We start from the raw sequence: 20562 nt of genomic DNA on the forward strand, positions 1-20562 counted from the left end.
TAAGATTGGGAACCAGTAAATTATACAATGTCAAAGTCAAAAGGAATCTCAGATAACATCTAATCCAACCCATTGTTTCCTATTCTCACATCTCTGCTTACCTTACAAAAGGAGAAAGGGGAGTTGATTCCAATTTTATTTATCCAATTATTATCAATTTTATTTACCCCAATATCTTATAGTCCAGATTAGAGTCAGAGATGACTTTCTCTCTAAATATGTTTTAATTTGAAGTATATATTTTCTGAAATATATATATACATATATTTTTTCTTTAACTCAGATCAAAATTTAATCTATCAATTCTGAACTATCCACTTGTTAAGTCCTTTCCTTATTGTTAATTAAATATAAATATTATAGACATTAAATTTCTTAAAATCCTGATGTGATTTTTGACAGTTGATAAATTATAAGGATCAAAATGGATTGTGTTCTCTCCTGTAATTTTCTCATGGATAGCATGGGTTTTGCACACCAGTTGTACTAAAGTCATGCAAATCTGACAGCCACAAGCTATTGTGTTTTGGCTCAGCTGGTGGCCAAACACTTTGTTACCTCTGTAAGCTATTAAGTTGTTGTTAATGGTGTTTTTTGTTTGTTTGTTTGTTTCTTTTGTTTTATTTGTGTGGGGGGGGGGGGTAATTTCAAAGGAACAAAGTTTTACTTTATTATTTTTTCAATGATCTCTTCATTCTCAAGAAGGTGGATACTATAGAAACTCAGGTTTTAAGAAAAATTAATAGGCATTTTTCTAAGAAATGAAAATTCCCTTTCCTTGTTTTTTATTTTGTGTCTTTTATAAAATAAAGTGACTGGATTGTAAGTCTATTCAAATTCTAATGTTTTTGATGTCCTCTTTAACATTATTAATAGAAAAAAATTGGTTCCCCAAAACATATCATTAACACCTGACATTCCTTTAGAGAAAAAGCTATTTGGTATTGATTTTAATGGTGGCTGCTTTATTCTCTACTCATTTGCCCCTGATGGAATTTAATTGCTAAGTATCAATGACTATGGTTCTATACTCAAAAACTTATCAAACTGCACATACCCTTTGAGCCAGGAGTGTTACTACTGGGCTTATATCCCAAAGAGATTTTAAAGAATGGAAAGGGACCTGTATGTGCAAGAATGTTTGTGGCAGCCCTCTTTGTAATGGCCAGAAACTGGAAACTGAGTGAATGCCCATCAATTGGAGAATGGCTGAATAAATTGTGGTATATGAATATTATGGAATATTATTGTTCTATAAAAAAAAAGACCAACAGGATGATTTCAGAAAGGTTTGGAGAAACTTACATGAACTGATGCTGAGTGAAATGAGCAGGACCAGGAGATCATTATATACTTCAACAACAATACTATATGATGAGCAATTCTGATGGACGTGGCCCTCTTCAACAATGGGATGAATTAAATCAGTTCCAATAGAGCAGTAATGAATTGAACCAGCTACACCCAACGAAAGACCTCTGAGGAATGAGTATGAACCACTACATAGAATTCCCAATCCCTCTATTCTTGTCTGCCTTCACAGGTTAATTATACACTATTTCAAATTCCGATTCTTTTTGTACAGCAAAATAACTGTATGAACATGTATACATATATTGTATTTAACATATACATTAGCATATTTAACATGTATTGGTCAACCTGCCATCTGGGACTGGGGGTAGGGGGGAAGAATGGGAAAAAATTGGAACAAAAAGTTTTACAATTGTCAGTGCTGAAAAATTATCCATGCATATATCTTTTAAATAAAAAGCTATAATAATAAAAATTAAATGAAATTAAAATTTTAAAAATTTAAAAAAGATATTCAGTTATGTTTTCTAGTCAAATGAAACAATGCTCTAAAATACTATTGATTAGAGAAATGCAAATTGATATAACTCTTAGGTATCACTACACACCTCTCAGATTGGTTAAGATGACAGAAAAAGGTAATGATAAATGTTGGAGGAGATGTGAGAAAACTGGGACACTAATATATTATGGGTGGAGTTGTGAACTGATACAACAATTATGGAGGGCAATTTGGAACTATGTCCAAAGTACTATTAAACTATGCATACCCTTTGATCCAGAAGTGTGTCTACTGGTTCTGTATCTCAAATAGATGATAAAAAAAAAAAAAAAAGGAAAAGGACTTACATGCAAAACCATTTGTGTAGCCTTTTTTGTAGGAACTGGAAAGTGAGTGAATGCCCATAAGTTGAGGAATGTTTGAACAAGTTATGGTATATGAATGTTAGGGAAGATTATTGTTCTATAAGAAATGATCAGCAGGATGATTTTAGAAAAGCCTGGAAAGATTTATATGAATTGATACTAAGTGAAGTGAGTAGAATCAGGAGAACATTGTACACAGAAACAAGATTTTATGATGCTCAATTCTGATGAATGTGGTTCTTTTCAACAATGAGGTAATTCAGGCCAATTGCAATATATTTGTGATGAAGAGAGCCATATGCAGTTAGTAAGAGAACTTTGGATACTGAATGTGGATCACAAGATTGTATTTTCACCTTTTTTTTTTTTTTTGCTTTCTTTTTTTTTTTTTTTTTTTTTCCTTTTTTTTTCTTTTTTTTTTTTTTTTTTTTTTTTTTTGCTGCATGAGAAATGTGGAAATATATATATAGAAGAACCATACGTGTTTAACATAACTTGTTGTCTGGGGGAGTGGGTGGGGGAAGGGAGAGAGAAAATTTGAAACGCAAGATTTTAATGATAAAATCTATCTTTGCATGTATTTTGAAAAGAAAAACAAAAAAAAAGAATTTCAGATTATGGACAATCACTAATTTTGTTATTCCTTTTTCTTCTCTGAGACCATTGAGGTTAAATGACTTGCTCAGGGTCACACAACTAGGAAGAATTAAGTGTCTGAGGCCAGAGTTGAACTCAGGTCCTCCTGACTTCAGGGCTGGTGAGCTATCCACTGTACCACTTAGCTGCCCCTGTTTTTGCTTCTTATTTTTATTATCACATGCTCATTTCTGGGAAATGTAAAGATAAAATGTTTTAAAATGGTAAAATATTTTATCTTTGCATTTCCCAGAAATGAGAATATGTCAAGGCTGTTAGAGGAGGTCCCCATTTCTAGGCAATGAATAATAATTTTTCAAGGTTAGCCATGGAATGAGTTAGGCAATTTTCCTCTCCCTTTGTTATATCCTTCATTATTGGCTTCTTTTAATACCCTTCCCCAATCACTTATAATGCTCTGAAAACTAAAAATGTAAGAGATATAGAAATATCAAATAGCAGCTGGTATATCCACCAACCATTGCTCTTCAATGTTTAAGAAGTCTGGAAAATGGCAAAGTATCTCCAGTAGTCATCAGAGATAGAATACTTTCTCTACATGAAGAAAAAGCTCAGAAACTATCATATTAATTCCTATGACAAAAACATATATACCATATTTCATGGGAACTAGATGTCCTGAAAAGATAAAATGTGGGTTCTTATTTTATATAGGGAAAATCTGGGAGAACCAGAAGCCATGTTCTGAATTTCATTGTTCATGGTTATTTTGGTTACAAATTTTCAATAATCATTTATAAGATAGTTTTTATTTCTCTAGTGTGGCTTTTGGCAGATTAAAGACCCAGAATTATTTTGTGGCTAAGCAATATGGAAATTTTGATCATCTCTCCTATCTCTAAATATTTTTATAATCCCCAAAATTTAAATCCTTTCTCAACAGTTGTAACACTGAACAGAATCTTCTGTTTTATTTTCCTTTCTTCAAAATAGGTTTGAAGAATATAGTTTTCTTATAGAAGTCATGTCATTATCACTTGTGAAAATTTCTAGAGATTTCACCAATAGCAAGAAGTGAGATGGAAAAATCCATCTCAACTAATCTTCTTAATAGAATATCAGTTATCCTAACCCAAAAGCTTCTAATATTTAAGAAATCTTCTGTAAGAGATAAGGAGAAAATATTTATCATCATTTTAATCTGAAAAAATAAAAAGTGAAAAGTGATGAAAATAAATTTTCCTAATTTCTAATAGATGTAGAATGGTCCTAACAGAATTGAACATTGATTTCAATTTCTATTTGTTTTATGATTTACTGTGATAAAAATGTTGATTACTTATGGACTAAATTATTTGGTGATGAGACTTAAGTTACTGAGCTAATCTAATCCTGAAACATCCCACATAGTCTATCATCAAATCTGTATTCCAAAATTCTTTAAATTTGTTAGGACCTAACACAGTGTACATTTTATTGACAATTTTCTATGAACCATGGTCACCTCAAAACTATCAGAAGGTCAAATTTGTGGAATAAAACAAAGAGAAAGTGTTATGCTAAATTATAATAAGGCTCTTTACTTCTCACATAAAGAATAAATAGATGTGGACACTAATCACAATCTATATTATTAAAATATTTTAAAACTATTCTATAAATTACTTAATCAAAGATGAATTTTCTAACAAGACTCAACTAAAATAAATAATACTATTTAATTAATCTTAGTTTATTTTGAAGTGATAATTCCCAAGTAATTTGTGACTGAAAAAAAAAAAAAACCTTGCCTCAGTAGATGGGGTTGTCTTCAATATCATTATTTGTTCTAACTCCTATTAAGCTTCTGTGATTTAATAAAATAGATATTTTCATGAAAGTAATTATAGTCTTTTTATTAACCCAACAAATACAAACATACACATTTGTTTACACTAAGTTCTACTCTGTATAAGACTCAGTTATTGGTGCTGAGACAACCAAAAGATGAAACTCTAGTTCTATAGTCTTGTTGGAGAAATAAAACAGTTTTCTTGTTCCATTTATACTCAAAAATCATACTACAGATAGTCACTATTGTCCTGGATTGTCATCAAAAGTATATGAAGTTAGCCTTTTCAATGGTAAAGCATGGATGGTGAAGATGATCTTTATTTTAGCAATGAAAAAGCCATCCCTTATTCTTTTTCCATAGACTACATATTGCTAGATGATCTTATTAAGAAATATACTTTTAAATGAGCAAAGGAGGAAACAATATGTTCAACTAATTTTATTGTTTAGATACATTGTTTTCAGATTTCATAATCCATGTGAGAATTCCTTTTCCCTCCATAGTGAAATAGTCTTTGTTGTGATTATTTGAGATGCTTCATCAGCCTGAAGGGTACAGTCTGTGATTATTAGAATTTCTTTTCATGTTTTCTGTAGTAAATGTCTATTGTACTATCTTTCCATCATATAAATTCCATCATATATGTATCTTTCCATCATATAAATTATCTTAGTGAAAAAAATAACTCCACAAAATACTAATAAACACAACATTATTTTTAGACAAAGTATTAAAGGTTTTCAATTCTTTTTATCTTCCCTTTTTTACTTATCCCTATCCAACCTCTCCTCTGGATATTGTCTCTTCTACCCATTCCCAAACCCTCATATTTGTATCTTTTTGTACTTCTTCCACCTTCTCTTTCTTTCTAATACCTATCTCATAGTTTACTTTCAAAAAAAGAATACAAGCAGTCACTGAAAATTTGAGAATAACTTGAATATTTCAAGATCTTTGAAGAAATAAATCATTTCCTGTTTTAGGATAACTAATATGGTCTAATAAGCATAATTGTGGAGAATATTATTTTCAGATAATAGTCCCATTTTATATATGTGGCTCTTTCTGAACTGATAGACTGTGATTATTGATTTTCATTTATTCTATACAGGCACCATCATCACCTTCCTCGCCCATAGCTAATGAACCAAAATATGAGAAGCGATGGCTAGATGCCTTATCAATTCCTCTCTCAATGGCTCGAATCTCAAGGTACAAAGCTGGAACAGATAAATTAAGGTGTGTAATTATCATCTCAAAATAGAAGAATTAATGAGTTGCCCTCAATTTTTATGATAAATACCTGTAAAATTTATTTGCATCTTATTTCATTTAGTTATGCAAAGTCATGCTTCTATTTTGGTATTGTTTAAATATTCCAGAAAGACTCAGTAATGGTTTTCGTTATTTAGGAAAATCCTTAAAGGAAAAATGAAAATATAGTAAATAGAGGACCAAAATGTTGATGAGACTACTATTTATATCTTGTGGTTGCCTGGGTCATGTCATCTATATCTACTAGGAAAGAAAGCATAGTTTCTCAGTTTATCACATAAAGAGTTGGTTAAGAGTAAGTAGATTTGTTTTCTATTATTAAAATTATGTGACCTAGAAATCCCTAAAACTAGGTTGGAGTAAGGGTAGTAGGTTAGGGAGGTGATTGATTTTCTGTTGTATGATGTACACTTGATTATCTGTCAGGGATATTTTTAGATTTAATAATCTAGTTTGGTGGGATTGGTGGGAGAGAAGTTGAATTATTGGATTATTGTTGTTATTGCTTTGGCTACTTGGATTTTTTTTAATGATTCTAATAAGGCTACTTCCCTCAATTACAAAGCTCTCAGTCCCTGCATAACTTAGTGTATGTTTTTCATAAACTGGTCTGGCAAATCTACCAATGTTGAGCATTAGATGGAAGACTGACAATATCTCACTGGGTTCATATGTGAAGCCTTTAGAGACTGTTAGAACCTGCTGGAGTTTGTACTCTACTTACAGACTTGATTACCCTAGGTCAAATCCATGCCTGTAAGGCATCAAAAGAGGGCTTTAATAAAAGGATCTGGTTTTAGGTTTGATTTGATTGATTTGTTGGCTGATGGGTAAAATATGTCATCTCTTCCTGGGTATAATAGTAGAGATTTTCTTCTTGGTATGATTGAGAAAAAAATATGAAGAAGATTTTCACAATTAGCAGCAGTTCTAAGTATTGCCTACAAAGGAATAATTTTCTCCTCCATGGATATAAGCTCAGGTTTGGAGAAAACAATACAGGCAGAGAAAGAAAAAACAAAGACATTTTTCCAGGGCCCAGCCTCTGTCATTGAGCAAAGATTCAATGTAATTATATCTTCCATTTCTGCTCATATTGTTATAATTGTAGTACATCTGATACTTGAAATGAATTGGTAAGAAACAATAGGTAGTACAATGGTTAGAATACCGAATCTGTACTCAGGAAATCCAGAAGTTGAATCATATCAGAAATTTGTTAGCTGAATAATGTTGGACAAATCACCTAACTTCCTTCAGACTTGGTTTTCTCATCTCTAAAATGAGATTCATAATAGCATCTTCTTCACAAAGTTGTTGTAATGATCAAATAAGCTAAATATATAACTTTCTAAATATTAAAAAACTGACAGTTATTTTTGTTTTTATTATTGCATTTTCAAGATTGGCATAAAAGAAATTAAAGGGAAATAATTTTTATTAGAGATTTTGAAATGTGAAGCCATATAATGGAAATATTTTAGTCAAGGCTAAATGAGCATTTTTTTCTGTCTTTTGGTAAATAGGATAATACATAATGATTAAGATGACAGTCATCATTTATAGCCACTAGAAAATAAACCTTGATTTCTAAAATTTTTAACAAAACCTTAGAATCAAGACACTCGACTTCAGTCCCTACTTCTTTCCCGAAAGAGAAATTGACCTTGATAAAACTATTTGACTTCATCTTTTAAATTAGGGGTGGGAGGGAGCAAATAATATATTTGTTTACTCAAATGTCTTACAAGTATAATCTGCCTGTTTATTTATGTCAATTAGCAATCAATTAATCAGTAGGATTTTAAGTATCCTCTATGCTGGTACTAATGCTAACCCCTAAAGATATATGTATAAAAATGCATTTACTGCTCAAATTAAGAGAAGAGGAAATAAATTACTTAAATAAAATACTTAAATTACTTTTTAGAAAAAGAAATTGAACAAGCTATTAATCAACTCCTCAAGAAAACATCTCCAGGGCCAAATGAATTTCCATGTCAATTCTATCAAACATTTAAAAAACAATTAATTCCAACACTATGCAAACTATTTTGAAAAATAGGGAAAGAAGGAGTCCAACTAAATACCTTTTTGGCCACAGATATGGTGCAGATACTTAAACCAGGTAGGGTCAAAACAGAGAAAGAAAATTATAGACCAATTTCTCTAATAAATATTGATGCAAAAATCTTATAAAATATTAGCAAAGAGCTCTTACCCAGGATAATACACCATGATCAAATAGGATTTATACTAGGAATGCAGGGCTGGTTCAATATTAGGAAAAATGTTAGCATAATTAATTGTATTAATAACCAAACTAATAAAAATTATATGATCATCTCAATAGATGCAGAAAAACATTTGACAAAATCCAACACCTATTCCTCTTAAAAACACTAGAGAGTACAGGAATAAATGGAGTTTTCCTTAAAATGATCAGTGACATCTATTTAAAAGCATCAGCAAGCATCATATATAATTGGGACAAATTAAAACCATTCCCAATAAGATTAGGGGTAAAACAAGGTTGCTCACTATCACCATTACTATTCAATATTGTATTAGAAATATAAGTATTGGCAATAATAGAAAAAAAAAAGGTTAAAGGAATTAAAGAAAGTAATGAAGAAACCAAATTATCACTTTTTGCAGATATGATGGTATATTTAGAGAATCCTAGAGAATCAGCTAAAAAACTACAAGAAACAATTGACAACTCTAGAAAAGTTGCAGGATATAAAATAAATCCACATAAATCATCAGCATTTTTTTATAGATTACCAACAAAATTCAGCAGCAAGTGATACAAAGATAAATTCCATTTAAAATAATAGATAATATATTTTATTATAATACAATAGTAGATAATATAAAATATCTGGAATAAAGTCAGGAACTATATGAACACAATTACAAACACTTTCCACACAAATAAGTCAAGTCTAATTAATTGGAAAAATATCAAGTACTCATGGGTTGGGTGAGCTAATATAATAAAAATGATAATACTAACTAAATTAATTTACTTATTCAGTACCACACCAATCAAACCCCAAAGAAATTATTTTAAGAGATTTAGAAAAACTAATAACAAAGTTCATCTAGAAGAACAAAGGTCAAGAATTTCAAAGGAATTAATGAAAAAAAATGCAAATGAAGGTGGCCTAGCTATACCAGATGCAAAACTATATTCTAAAGCAGCAGTCATCAAAACCATTTGGTACTAGCTAAGAAATAGAGTAGTCAATCAGTGGAATAGGTTAGGTTCACAGAACAAAATAGTCAATGACTATAGTAATCTAGTGTTTGACAAACTCAAAGACCTCAGCTTTTGGGAAAAGAAGTCACTGTTTGACAAAAATTGCTGATAAAATTGGAAATTAGTATGGCAGAAACTATCCTTTTCCCATCCTTAACACTTTATATCAAGATGAGGTTGAAATGGGTTCATGATCTAGACATAAAGAATTATATTTTAAATTAGAAGAACATAGGATAATTTACCTCTCAGATCTGTGGAGTAGGAAGGAACTTATGACCAAAGAAAAATGAAGTACTTTATTGAATATAAAAATGGATAATTTTGATTATATTACATTAAATAGTTTTTGTACAAACAAAACCAACACAGACAAGATTAGAAGGGAAGTAATAAACTGGTAATTTTTTTTTTTTTACATTAAAGGGTTCTAATAAATATCTCATTTCTAAAATACATGGAGAATTAACTTAAATTTATAAGCATTCAAGCCATTCTTCTTCAGTTGATAAATAGTCAAAGGATACGAATAGACAATTTTCAGATGAAGAAATTAAAACCATTTCTTGTCATATGAAAATGTGTTCTAAATCACTATTAATCAGAGAAATACAAGTTAAGACAACTCTAAGGTATCACTACATATCTCTCAAATCGGCTAAGATGACAGAAAAAGATAATGATGGATGTTGGTGGGGATGTAGGAAAACTGGAACATTGTTACATTGTTACATTATTAGTGGAATTTAAAACTGATTCAACCATTCTGAAGAGCAATTTGGAATTATGTCCAAAAGATTATCAAACTGTGTATACCCTTTGATCCAGCAGTGTTTTTTACTGAGCTTCTATCCCAAAGAGATCATAAAGGAGGGAAAGAGGCCCACATGTTCAAAAATGTTTGTGGCAGCTCTTTTGTAGTAGCAAGAAATTGGAAACTGAGTAGATGCCCATGAGTTGGAGAATGGCTGAATAAGTTATAGTATATGAATGTTATGGAACATTATTCTATAAGAAATGATCAGCAGGATGTTTTCAAAGAGGCTTGGAGAGACTTAAATTAACTGATGCTGAGTGAAATGAGCAGAACCAGAAGATTATTGTACATGATAACCATAAGATTATATGATGGTCAATTCTGATAAACATGACTCTTTTCAACAATGGATGATTGAGGTCAGTTCCAAGGATCTTTTGATAAAGAGAGCTATCTACACCCAGAGAGAGGTGTGTGGGAATTAAGAGTGTATCACAATAGAGTATTTTCACTCTTTTTGTTGCTGTTTGCTTTTATTTTATTTTCTTTATCATTTTTTTCCTTTTTGATCTGATTTTTCTTGTGCAGCATGATAATTGTGGAAATATGCATGGCAGAACTGAACATGTTTAAGTTTTGTTAGATTACTTGCCATTAAAGGAGGGAGTGTGGGGAAGGGAGGGAAAAAATTTCGAATGTATTTAGGTAGTTATATATATATACTGTTTAAGGAAGGAGAAGTTACTAGAAGTTGGGGCAATCAGGATACTTGTCATGTAAAAGATGGTGCTTGAACAGCACCTTAAAAGAAGAGAGATTTTTATTAAGGATAAGGTCACAGGGAATCTATTCAAGGCATGGGGAACAAGCAAAGCAAAAGTGTGGAAATGAGAGGTAAAGATTTATTTCTGAGAAATAGCAAGAAAGCTAGTTTAACTGGATCGAAGGATATGGGAGGAAGAATAATAAGATAATGAGGCTGGAAAAAATAGGGAGCAAGAGAGACAGAGGCACTATCTTAATTTCTTTACAAATATTGTCTCACTTGATCCTCACAATAACTCTGGGAGATAAGGCTATTATCAACCCCATTTTACAGTTGAGGAAACTAAGACAAACAATTTGTGACTTACCCAGTGTCATGTACCTACTAAGTATCTGAGGTCAAACTTGAACTTGCATTTTCTTGACTCCAAGCACAAAGCTCTATCTACTGCACCACCTTATTGTCTAAACAGATTTTAACTAGGTCATGAAGGTCTTTAAAATATAAACTGAAGAGTTTATGCTTTATTCTACATATAAACAGAAGCCACTAAATTTGATTGAGAAAATGCATTTGCCTTTAAGAAAAATCACTCTGGAAGATGTGGAAAGGATAGACAGGATGGAGCAGAGAAAAAATAAGTCAAGGAAGCCAATTAAAATAGATGTTTTGACAATCTAGTTGAGAAGTGATAAAGAATGGCTTGAACTAAGATGGTGGCTCAATAGACAAGTATACACATTTAGATATTTCAAAAATTATGGTAAGAGAACTGATAAGATTTAGGAGAAAGGGAAGAATCAGTCATTTAGTAAACGAACATTTGTGCCCACTGTGTGCTAGCTAAGTTCGAAGGGAAGAAAGGGAGGAAAAAGAAAAAAAGGGGAGCATAGGAGAGAAGTAAAAGTTAATACTAACTAAAGCAAGAAGATTTGTTTATTTTAAAAAGCCAAAATGATAGTGTAGTACATACAAATCTGGAGATAAAAAGAAAGGAAAAAATCAAACAGTGCCAGCTCTCAAGGAACTTACAATCTAATAGGAAAGACAGCATGCAAAAAATGCTGAGCTATGAACCTGGAAAAATGAGGAATTTTAGAAGATAGGAGGATTGGAATGGAGTTGGGGAGAAGGAGTTCTGTTCTGAAGCCATATTGACTTTGGGATGCATAAAGGCATTCAGATGGAAATAAATGCCAAGATCAGAAAAGAAATAGGGACTGAGCATATTGATCTGTTAATCACATAGAGATGACAATTAAAAGCACTGTAGCTAATGAAATTACACACATAAGAGCGTAGAAACAGTACAGGACAAAGCCTTAAAGAGCATGCTTAGTTAGAGAACATGATATGAATGATGAGCTAGCAAAATATCCTGAGAATGACCAGTCAGACGGTAAAAGTAGAACCTAGAAAAAGCAGAATCATAAAAACAAAGAGAGAAAAAATTATCTTGACAGAGAGTGGTAAGCAATGTCAAATGCACCAGGGATGTCAAGATAAGATAAAAACTTTTTAAAAGACTATAAGATTTGGCAAGGCAGACATTATCTCTGAAGAGAACAGAGTCAAATTTCTGATGAAGTTGGAAGTATTCAAGAGCAGAGGGGCTACTTCTCTTTTTAGGGAAAGCGATGGTAGATAATCAATTGATTGTGGCCAAAGCACTAAGAGGTGGAGGGATCATAAGTTGATGAGATGAGAATAAGATGAAAATAAAGAAGAAGTGTTTTACAGAAGAAATGCTCTGGAAGGTCATAGCAATTGTGATCCACAAAGAGAAATGGAACTCAGCACAAGAGTTCAGAATGCTGAACCATGAGTCAGTGTGAAGATCGTGTATTTTTAAATCAACAGGAGTCAGGAATTCAGGTTAGGGGAAAATCGTCAGTCTTTATTCTCATGAAGAAGGATCGGGGTGGGGAATCGGTGTGCAATGTGTACAGCTGAGTCAAAAGCTAGTCAACCAGCAGTCCACACACCAGCACTTGAGTCTCACAACCAGCAGTTGGGTTGGCCCCCAATCTCTCCCCACTTGTCTTCCTCCCTCTCTCTCTGCCTCCACCCACCAAAATCCATTTCCTATACAACACATCAGGACTTCACGGAGGTGGAGGGACCATTCTTTTATCCAATCATGTATATTAATAGGAAAAATTATTCTAGCCTCATGCTTGGGACCTCAGCATCACTCAAACCTCAGCCCATTACATTTCCCTTTTATTTTAGAACACCGGTGGTCATGCCATCCCTGACTCCTCAGGGAGGTCAGGCCCCAAGGGGGGGTGATCACAGCCTCCCTAACTTCTCAGGGAAGGAGGTGAAAGCACCGAAAGGGGTGATCACAGCCCCTGACTTTCAAAAAGGCGGTGAAAGCACTAAAAGGGAAATGATCACCCCTCCTGTCTCAGGAAGGGGGTAAAACACCAAAGGGAAATGGGGTTGCTAGGGTTTCTGGGCTGGGGTTTATTATACAAACCCATCAATGGGGGATTACACAAGCACATACAATTGCAGAGGCTATTAGGGATGACCCTCCCCTCATCAGTAAGGCTCGATGTGGTGTAACAAACATGAATTGTACACAAAGTAGCGGGTAGGCAATATAAATCAACATGGTGTTGGAAAAGATCACCAGAAGTCCTAGAAGGTGGGTATGTAAACAACAGTCACACATACACCTTCTTCACAGCCAAAGAGATAGTCCAAAACCAATCTTTGTCCATTGTTTCCATGTCAGGGAATCCAATGATCCCCCAGTTTTTGAATCCTGAAAAGTCTTTTTATGTGTTAGGGAACCAATGATTCCACTTTTAAGTGTTGTAACAGTCTTATCATTTCTCAGAAATCCAAGATTCCTGAGGGTTTTTGTCCCTATGTCTCAAGAATCCAATGATTCCTGAGGGTTTTCTCCTATGGCTGAGAATCCACTGGGGTTTTGAATCAACAATCTTTATGTCCATGAGTCAGCCAAACTGCCACGCTCTTTCAATGGTGAGCCAAAATCAGCAACAGCACCACCATATTTCTTGGGTCTTCCCTTTGTTTCAAAGGTCTGCTCCTCTCTCTTCAAGGACAAGGGAATATGGCTCGTTGGCACCCATCTGATTCCTTCTCCACCCGAGGATACAACAAACCCTCCCCAAAGCAGTTAGCCTATCGGTCCTTTCCATTCACCACTTTCTGGGTCTCTCCAAATCACCTCGATTATCTAAAGATATGGACTCCCACTGACACTGACCTTCCAGTGGGTTATAAAACCCAAAGCGGAGCCAGTGCATCTTTGTCAAAATTAAAAAGTTAATGTATAAAGAGCTAGATTTAGAAGTTCTTAGGGTTACCTGTGGCTCCCCCTTTCTTTTGTTTTTGGAGTAGTGTCTTAATATCTTGTTTCTCCTCCCCTTTGCCGTCCCGAAGGGTTAAAAGGGATCCCGTGGTTGGTAAAATCTTATACTGTGCACAAAAGTGAAAATTTTCGAAGATAAGCAGGACCATTGTTTTTTATTGTTGTACACCCTAATGGCAAATGCTTGTATGAGGAATTCAGTGACCATTTCGGGCTGCCCTTTTGCTGCTGGCATTGCAAAGTGAATCCTGAAAAGGTGTCTACCACAACATGGATGAAAGATAGACGACCAAAAGATTTATAATGGGTCACATCCTTTGCCAGATTTTATTGGGTCTCAAACTACGAGGGTTCTTCCCTGGAGGGCAGTGTAGGAGCGTGGAAAGGAGGCAACCGTACAGGCTTTTACTATCTCCACCTTCCTTTTTTTTCAAATTTAAAACGTAAAGCCCAGCAGCCTGATGATATTTGAATGAGATCCTGAGCTTTTGGAACAAAGGGGTATTGAAACATGTTAGAAGGCTATCTTTTGTTGCCACAAATATGGGACCTGAAGTCCACTTGGAGAAACATGTAATATATAGATCTTACCTGGATGTTTCTCACTTGCTCTTGAAGTTTCTTAAAGAGCTGAATATTAGAGGCTGCAAATTTTATTTGGGCTGTGGAACTTTAACCTACTGAATACCGAATCGAATTAATTTATGTTCCTGGATAATGTAAACTAGAATGATCGTGTACAATTCATTCTGGAGTGCACTGAAAAGGAGTTCTGACTACTCTTTTATAGTTAGATCATGGATACACAGCACAAATATTATGTTTGGATGCATCCGTGAAATTTTGGTCCTTGAAGGGAACTTTAAAACTTTTTCTTCAAGGCCATCGCCAATTATTAATAGTCTATTATCTTTAATGGAGACCCATGTAAAAAATTTGGACCATGGCAATAAAATTTGCCACTCTGGGATGGTCTCACAACACACATTAATTTTGTATTGGTTAAAAGGTGTATATCTTATCAGGTCTTGTCCCAGATATTTGCCTTTTGCTTGTGGCCTTTAATAAAATTCCCCACAAGCACTGGGTAAGGGTGTAAAAGGCTTTGATCTGGTTTTTGCTGGAGGTTCACCCACTCTATCCACACTGTGTCCTTGATGAAGGACTGCTGGGGTCCCTTTTGTGTGGCAAAAACATATCCAAGGGTTTTGGTGACTCTTTCAACCACATTGGATAAAAGGTTCAACTTCTCTCAAACCTCTTGAGCCTTTTGTAAACTGGCGTGGTAATTTAAACACTGTCTCCCCTTAAAATGTCATATAACGGTTGTAACTGAAGGGTAGTCCTAACACTGGTCGCATCCATTGGATATCTCCTATCAATTTCTGAAAATCATTCAATGTGTTTACTTTTCTGTTCTTAAGGAGGTTTTTGCTGTAACACCAAATATACTTCATATCCTAAATATTGAAAAGGAGCAGTCTTTGAATTTTTCTGGTTATGTATAATTTGTAATTCCTTGTTTTCTATGGTCTTTTGTGCATGCCTCTAACATTTGTTCCTCAGTCCATCCAAAAATGTCATCCATTAATGTAACATAACTTTTTGGGAATGCTTTTTTCTGACAAAACAGCACAACATACATTTGACACATAGTAGGTCTGTTTTTCATTCCCTGTGGCAAACTGCCATTCATATCTTTATAAGGCTCAGCTAAGTTAACGCTTTGGGCACTGAAAACAAATCTTTTCATATCCTCCTTATCCAGAGGGATAGAATAGAAACAATCCAATATCTATGACCCAAAGAGGCCATTCTTACAACTAGTAGGAGATGGAAGTCCAGGCTGAAGAGTTATGCCATCTGTTCATTCACTTTTCTTAAATCTTAACATCCTCCATTTTTCCAGATTTCTTTTTCCCAAACATGGGAATTCCCAAGGACTTAGAGAAGGTTTTAAGTGTCCTTGGTCAAGCTGTTCCTTTATATCTAATAAGTGAATTTTATCTTTACTTAGGGCCACTGTCTTCCACACTGGTGTATCAGTTTTCCATTGAAGGGAACAAGTGAAAGTGTTGGCAGGCCTTCAACAGCACCCTGCTTAAAAACCGAAATCTATTTTAACCCTAATTGCTGTAAAACGTCTCTTACAGATTGATGGGGTTTTTCAACTATAAAAGGAGTAAAACCCTGTTTTGCCTTCAAAAGTCCATCTCATAGGGCAGCACTAACTTCGCTTTGTCCTCCCACCAGACATGTGGTTCGTTTTTAATCTTTGGCCAGTGATGGGCCAGCTGGCACCTCTAATGACTGTCCGATCTGCACCAGTTCTACCAATCCTTCCAATGGAAGGCCATTTATATAGATTTGACATGGTCGGTCAGTTGTTGGCTCTGTCCGTAAAGCTGGTTTTGTGTTAACGAATCGGGGTACAACCATGCTTGATTCGTAGGCCTGAACTATTTCTCCTGGGTGATAAGTCACACATTTCTGCCTGTATTGGTGACTGGGAATTATCTACACATTCCCCAGTTTCCCACATCAGTATGTGGAAAACTGTTTTGTACGTCTCCGGGGGAAAATGGTCAAGCCTACTGTTCCGGGCAAAGGGATCCAAGGCGGAGAAACAGATTTCCCCTCTCAGGGGGTTCTCAGTTGTTCAGCTGCATACAACTCTATTCTCCCTAATTGTAATCCCTTTCTTCCATCAGGTTGTTCCTGGCTGATTGATTGTGTAATCCCTTTCTGCCATCAATGGCTTCCTGGCGATTGGTCATATTGGGGATTTGGGTCTAGGCACTCTCTGGGGCACCATTGGCGCCATCATGCCCCAAGTGTTTTTGCCTAGGGCCCTGGGGCTGGGCCCCTCATCCCTTTCCCTGAACCTGTTGACATTTGAGGCCCAATGGAAGCCTCTGTTGCATTTTGGACATGGGATACTGGGTCTTGTTCTCCCACCCTGTTTTTCATTCTGCCTCTATACCAACATTGGCTTTGATGCCCTACTTTACCACACGAAAATTGACTTTTCTCTGGGTCCCTTGCTGGAAGGGACCCTGTCACCCATGTTGGGATCTTTTGGGAAGTCTGCATCATAGTCGGTATAAAAGGCATTTGTCCCACTGTAAGGTTTATGAACTCCTCTAAAGGAGCATCCTTGGAGTCCTAGTATAATTTTTCCACCTCTTAGCATTTTTCCTTGAAAGGGTTCCTTATTAAAAACATCTGTTGTTGGATTTTCCCATTAGTTCTTGTGAAGATCTGCAATTCCCAAAAGTCAGCAAAGGGCTCATCTGGCCCTTTTTATTTTTGAAGGCCCACCTTTATCATTTTATTGTGAATCAATCCCACGCTTTGATAGCATTTGCTCATATGCTGCTACTGAATAATTAACCTGTGCTGTGACGTCTGATATGGACCTATACCTTGTAGTAGGTTATAGGTGATCCAGCATGAACAACATTTTTTTTTGTTGGGCTTGATCCCAAGCTCACTATATTCAAAAGCCACATGTAATTTGTCCAGGTTCTGGCATACCCTTGTATGATTTCCAGTCATCAGGGTCAAGACTTGAAAGCCAAATTCTGTAACACATCTTAACATAAGCTGATGTAGCCCCTATGTCAGGCTTTTTAAGATCTTTAATGATTTCTATGTTAAAAGGAGCATATCTTCGACTTTGTTGACCTGAGGCATTAGACTGGGAAATTACAGGAAACATAAGTGGTTGAAGCTCCCGGATGTCCACACCCTTTTCTTTGGCCTTCATTAAGCCCTCTTGAAGCCTGCTCAAGGTTGGTCCCCTCATTACCCCCCCACTGCCCCTCCTCCCTCCATCCCGAGGGTGGAGTTGGTGGAGGAGAGTCAATCACTTGCTCCTGGGGTGGGGCTGAAGCCGCCTCCTGAGGGGAAAGGTCACCACACCCTTGCTCACTTAAGTCTCCATGCCCTGTGGGGATATGGTCATTAATCTCTTCATTGTCTTCCTCCTTAATATCATGGCTAATTTGAGGAGGAGTGGAAGAGACAAGGGTTTTCTTTCTTCTAAGGGATTCTTAGTGCTAACTGAAATACATTGTATAAATAAAATGCCTCCATGGAAATTGAATGAGGACCATATTCTCTGAAATGTATGAACATCTCTGTCCGACCGGGACCAGTTATCTCGAGAGATCTGCTCCTCCTCTACGATCCAAGGGAGATGCAGTTTAATATACCACAAATCTCGCTATCTGTTCCCCAAGTTATAAGTAACCCATGTATTTCTGTCAGCTTAATCATGCTTTCCATAGCACCACTCTTGGGTGGGGTTGGGGGCGGGGATGAAGAGTCTTTAGCTAGCATTTGTCCCATTTTAGCCAAAAAAAAAAAAAAAAGATTACTGGTTTAGTTTTTAAGAAAATAAGTTCCTTATTTGTCTATTAACTACTCACCCAAGTTCCTTGGTCACCGGAGACTTCTTCAGTCCTTGGTTTCCCACCGTTGGGCGCCAAATGTTAAGATCGTGTATTTTAAGATCAGCACAAGACAGGAATTCAGGTTAGGGGAAAATCGTCAGTCTTTATTCTCAGTGAAGAAGGATCGGAGGTGGAAGAGAATCGGCGATAGCAATGTGTGCAGCTGAGTCAAGAAGCTAGCTCGACCAGCAGCCACACAACCAGCAACTTGGAGTCTCGAACCCAGCCCAATCTCTCCCCACTTGTCTTCCTCCCTCTCTCTCTGCCTCCACCCACCAAAATCGTCATTTCCTATACAACACATCAGGACTTGCAGGGAGAGTGGGCAGGGACCATTCTTTATCCAATCATGTATATTAATAGAGTATAGCCCAATTACTATCTAGCCTCATGTACTTGGGACCTCAGTGCATCAGCTCAAACCTCAGCCCATTACAAGTCAGGAAGACCTAGGTTTAAATCTGGTCTCAGATACTTACAAACTTTGTGGGCCTAGGAAAGTCTGCCTGCCTCAGTTTGTTCATTTGTAAAATATAGATAATAATAGCACCTACCTCCCAGGGAAATTGGGAGGATACAAAAATTAGAAGATATCTGTAAAGTACTTTGTAAACCTTAAGTAAGTATATAAATGCTAATTATTTTATTTTTATCTTTGAAATTTAAAGCCAAATAGAGTATTAGGGTTTGTTGTTCTTGTTGTTGTTGTTCTAAAAAAGGAAGGTGGACCACACTTTGGGGTAAGATAAGATATAGTAATCTAAAAGCTCAAAGAAAATTATAAGCTTTTGTATATTATCAAAAATAGTGGATGCTAGATGTCCCTATGATGAAAATAATAACTAGCAATTATATAGTACTTGAAAATTTGAAAAACTCTTTATATGGTATCTCTTCTCTTTATAATACCCTGCAAAGTAAGTAATATTATTATTATTCCCAGTTTTAAAATGGTGGGACTAAGTCTAAAATGGGTCAAGTGACTTATCCAGGTTTAAATGTCTTAGAGGTATCTAAGGAAGCATTTGATTTTGTTGAAGTTGGGAAGGGACCCCTAAAGACTGGGAGTCACAGACAAGTTTCATGTTCAAAACAATTTACAGGCTTGAACCCATATCCAAGTCAAGGGTCAAGTTTATTGTCATTATAAAACCAATTGAAGTGGGCTAAACTCCAAAAGATTTTATCAAAGAACCAAGAATGACACCTTTATCCAGTTCTTTATGTCACTGATATGCTAATTCTATGGTCTAGAGATAGAACTGAGGAGTAGTCTTAGGAATTTGATTATCACTGACCAGCAGACAGTAATGTATTTTAAGGCCAGAAAACTTTGAAATCATGGACAGACAAATTATTAGAACAATAGCATATTGTTAGAATAGAACAACAAACAAACAATAGAACAACAAAAGTCAGAGGGCCTCAGGATCACTAATATATCTTCCCTAAAATCTAAGGAAAGAAATATTATTATATTCCTAGGCCAGAGGACTTTTACAACTAGTGACAGATTGCCAGAACAATAGCATTCCAAGGAAGGGGTTCTTCGGGATTACAGATTCCAAAGCCAAAAGATTTTAGAATCACTGACAGATGGTTAGAACACAAACCCAAGGTCAGGAGGACCTCCCTAGTGCTGTCTCCTCTTGAAGCTATATTCCTTAAATTTCAGGTCTTTCTTTTTATTGCCTGCTAAATTTCTGAACTAGAGTGGCATTTCAAAAATGAAGTTGAAAGATGATAGAACCTGTAGTGAAAGGAAGTCAAGTTAAAATCTAATTCTGCCACTAATTACCTGTGTGACATTAGTCTCTCTCTCGGGTTAAGTTTCTTTAGCAGTAAAATGAATTAGTTAGACTAGATGGTTTCTGAGACTTTTTTCCAGCTCTAGTTCTAAGATGATTATTTCATTTACATATTGCAACAGGACAAGTCTGTCAACTTGATAATACTTTCTAGAACTTCTCTTCTGCTAGAATAACCACCAAGAGACAAGTAGACAAAAGAAACTTTTATGGAGGATATTACTTTCAATGATAACATATTAACATATTTAGTCCTAAAAGGATTCCAGAAAA

General features: G+C 35.3%; 1 protein-coding gene across 2 annotated transcripts in view; it reads left to right on the plus strand.

Moving 5' to 3' along the window:
• Nucleotides 1-20562, plus strand: part of SNTG2 (syntrophin gamma 2) — a 628864-nt gene that overhangs the window by 353947 nt on the left and 254355 nt on the right. For both annotated transcript variants that reach the window (XM_031951163.1, XM_031951164.1), the window contains one exon: nucleotides 5724-5851. In XM_031951163.1, coding sequence (XP_031807023.1) covers nucleotides 5724-5851 — 128 coding nt within the window. The remainder of the gene's footprint in view (nucleotides 1-5723; nucleotides 5852-20562) is intronic.

The sequence above is a fragment of the Sarcophilus harrisii genome, chromosome 2, assembly GCF_902635505.1.
Source record: "Sarcophilus harrisii chromosome 2, mSarHar1.11, whole genome shotgun sequence".
NCBI classification, from domain to species: domain Eukaryota; kingdom Metazoa; phylum Chordata; class Mammalia; order Dasyuromorphia; family Dasyuridae; genus Sarcophilus; species Sarcophilus harrisii.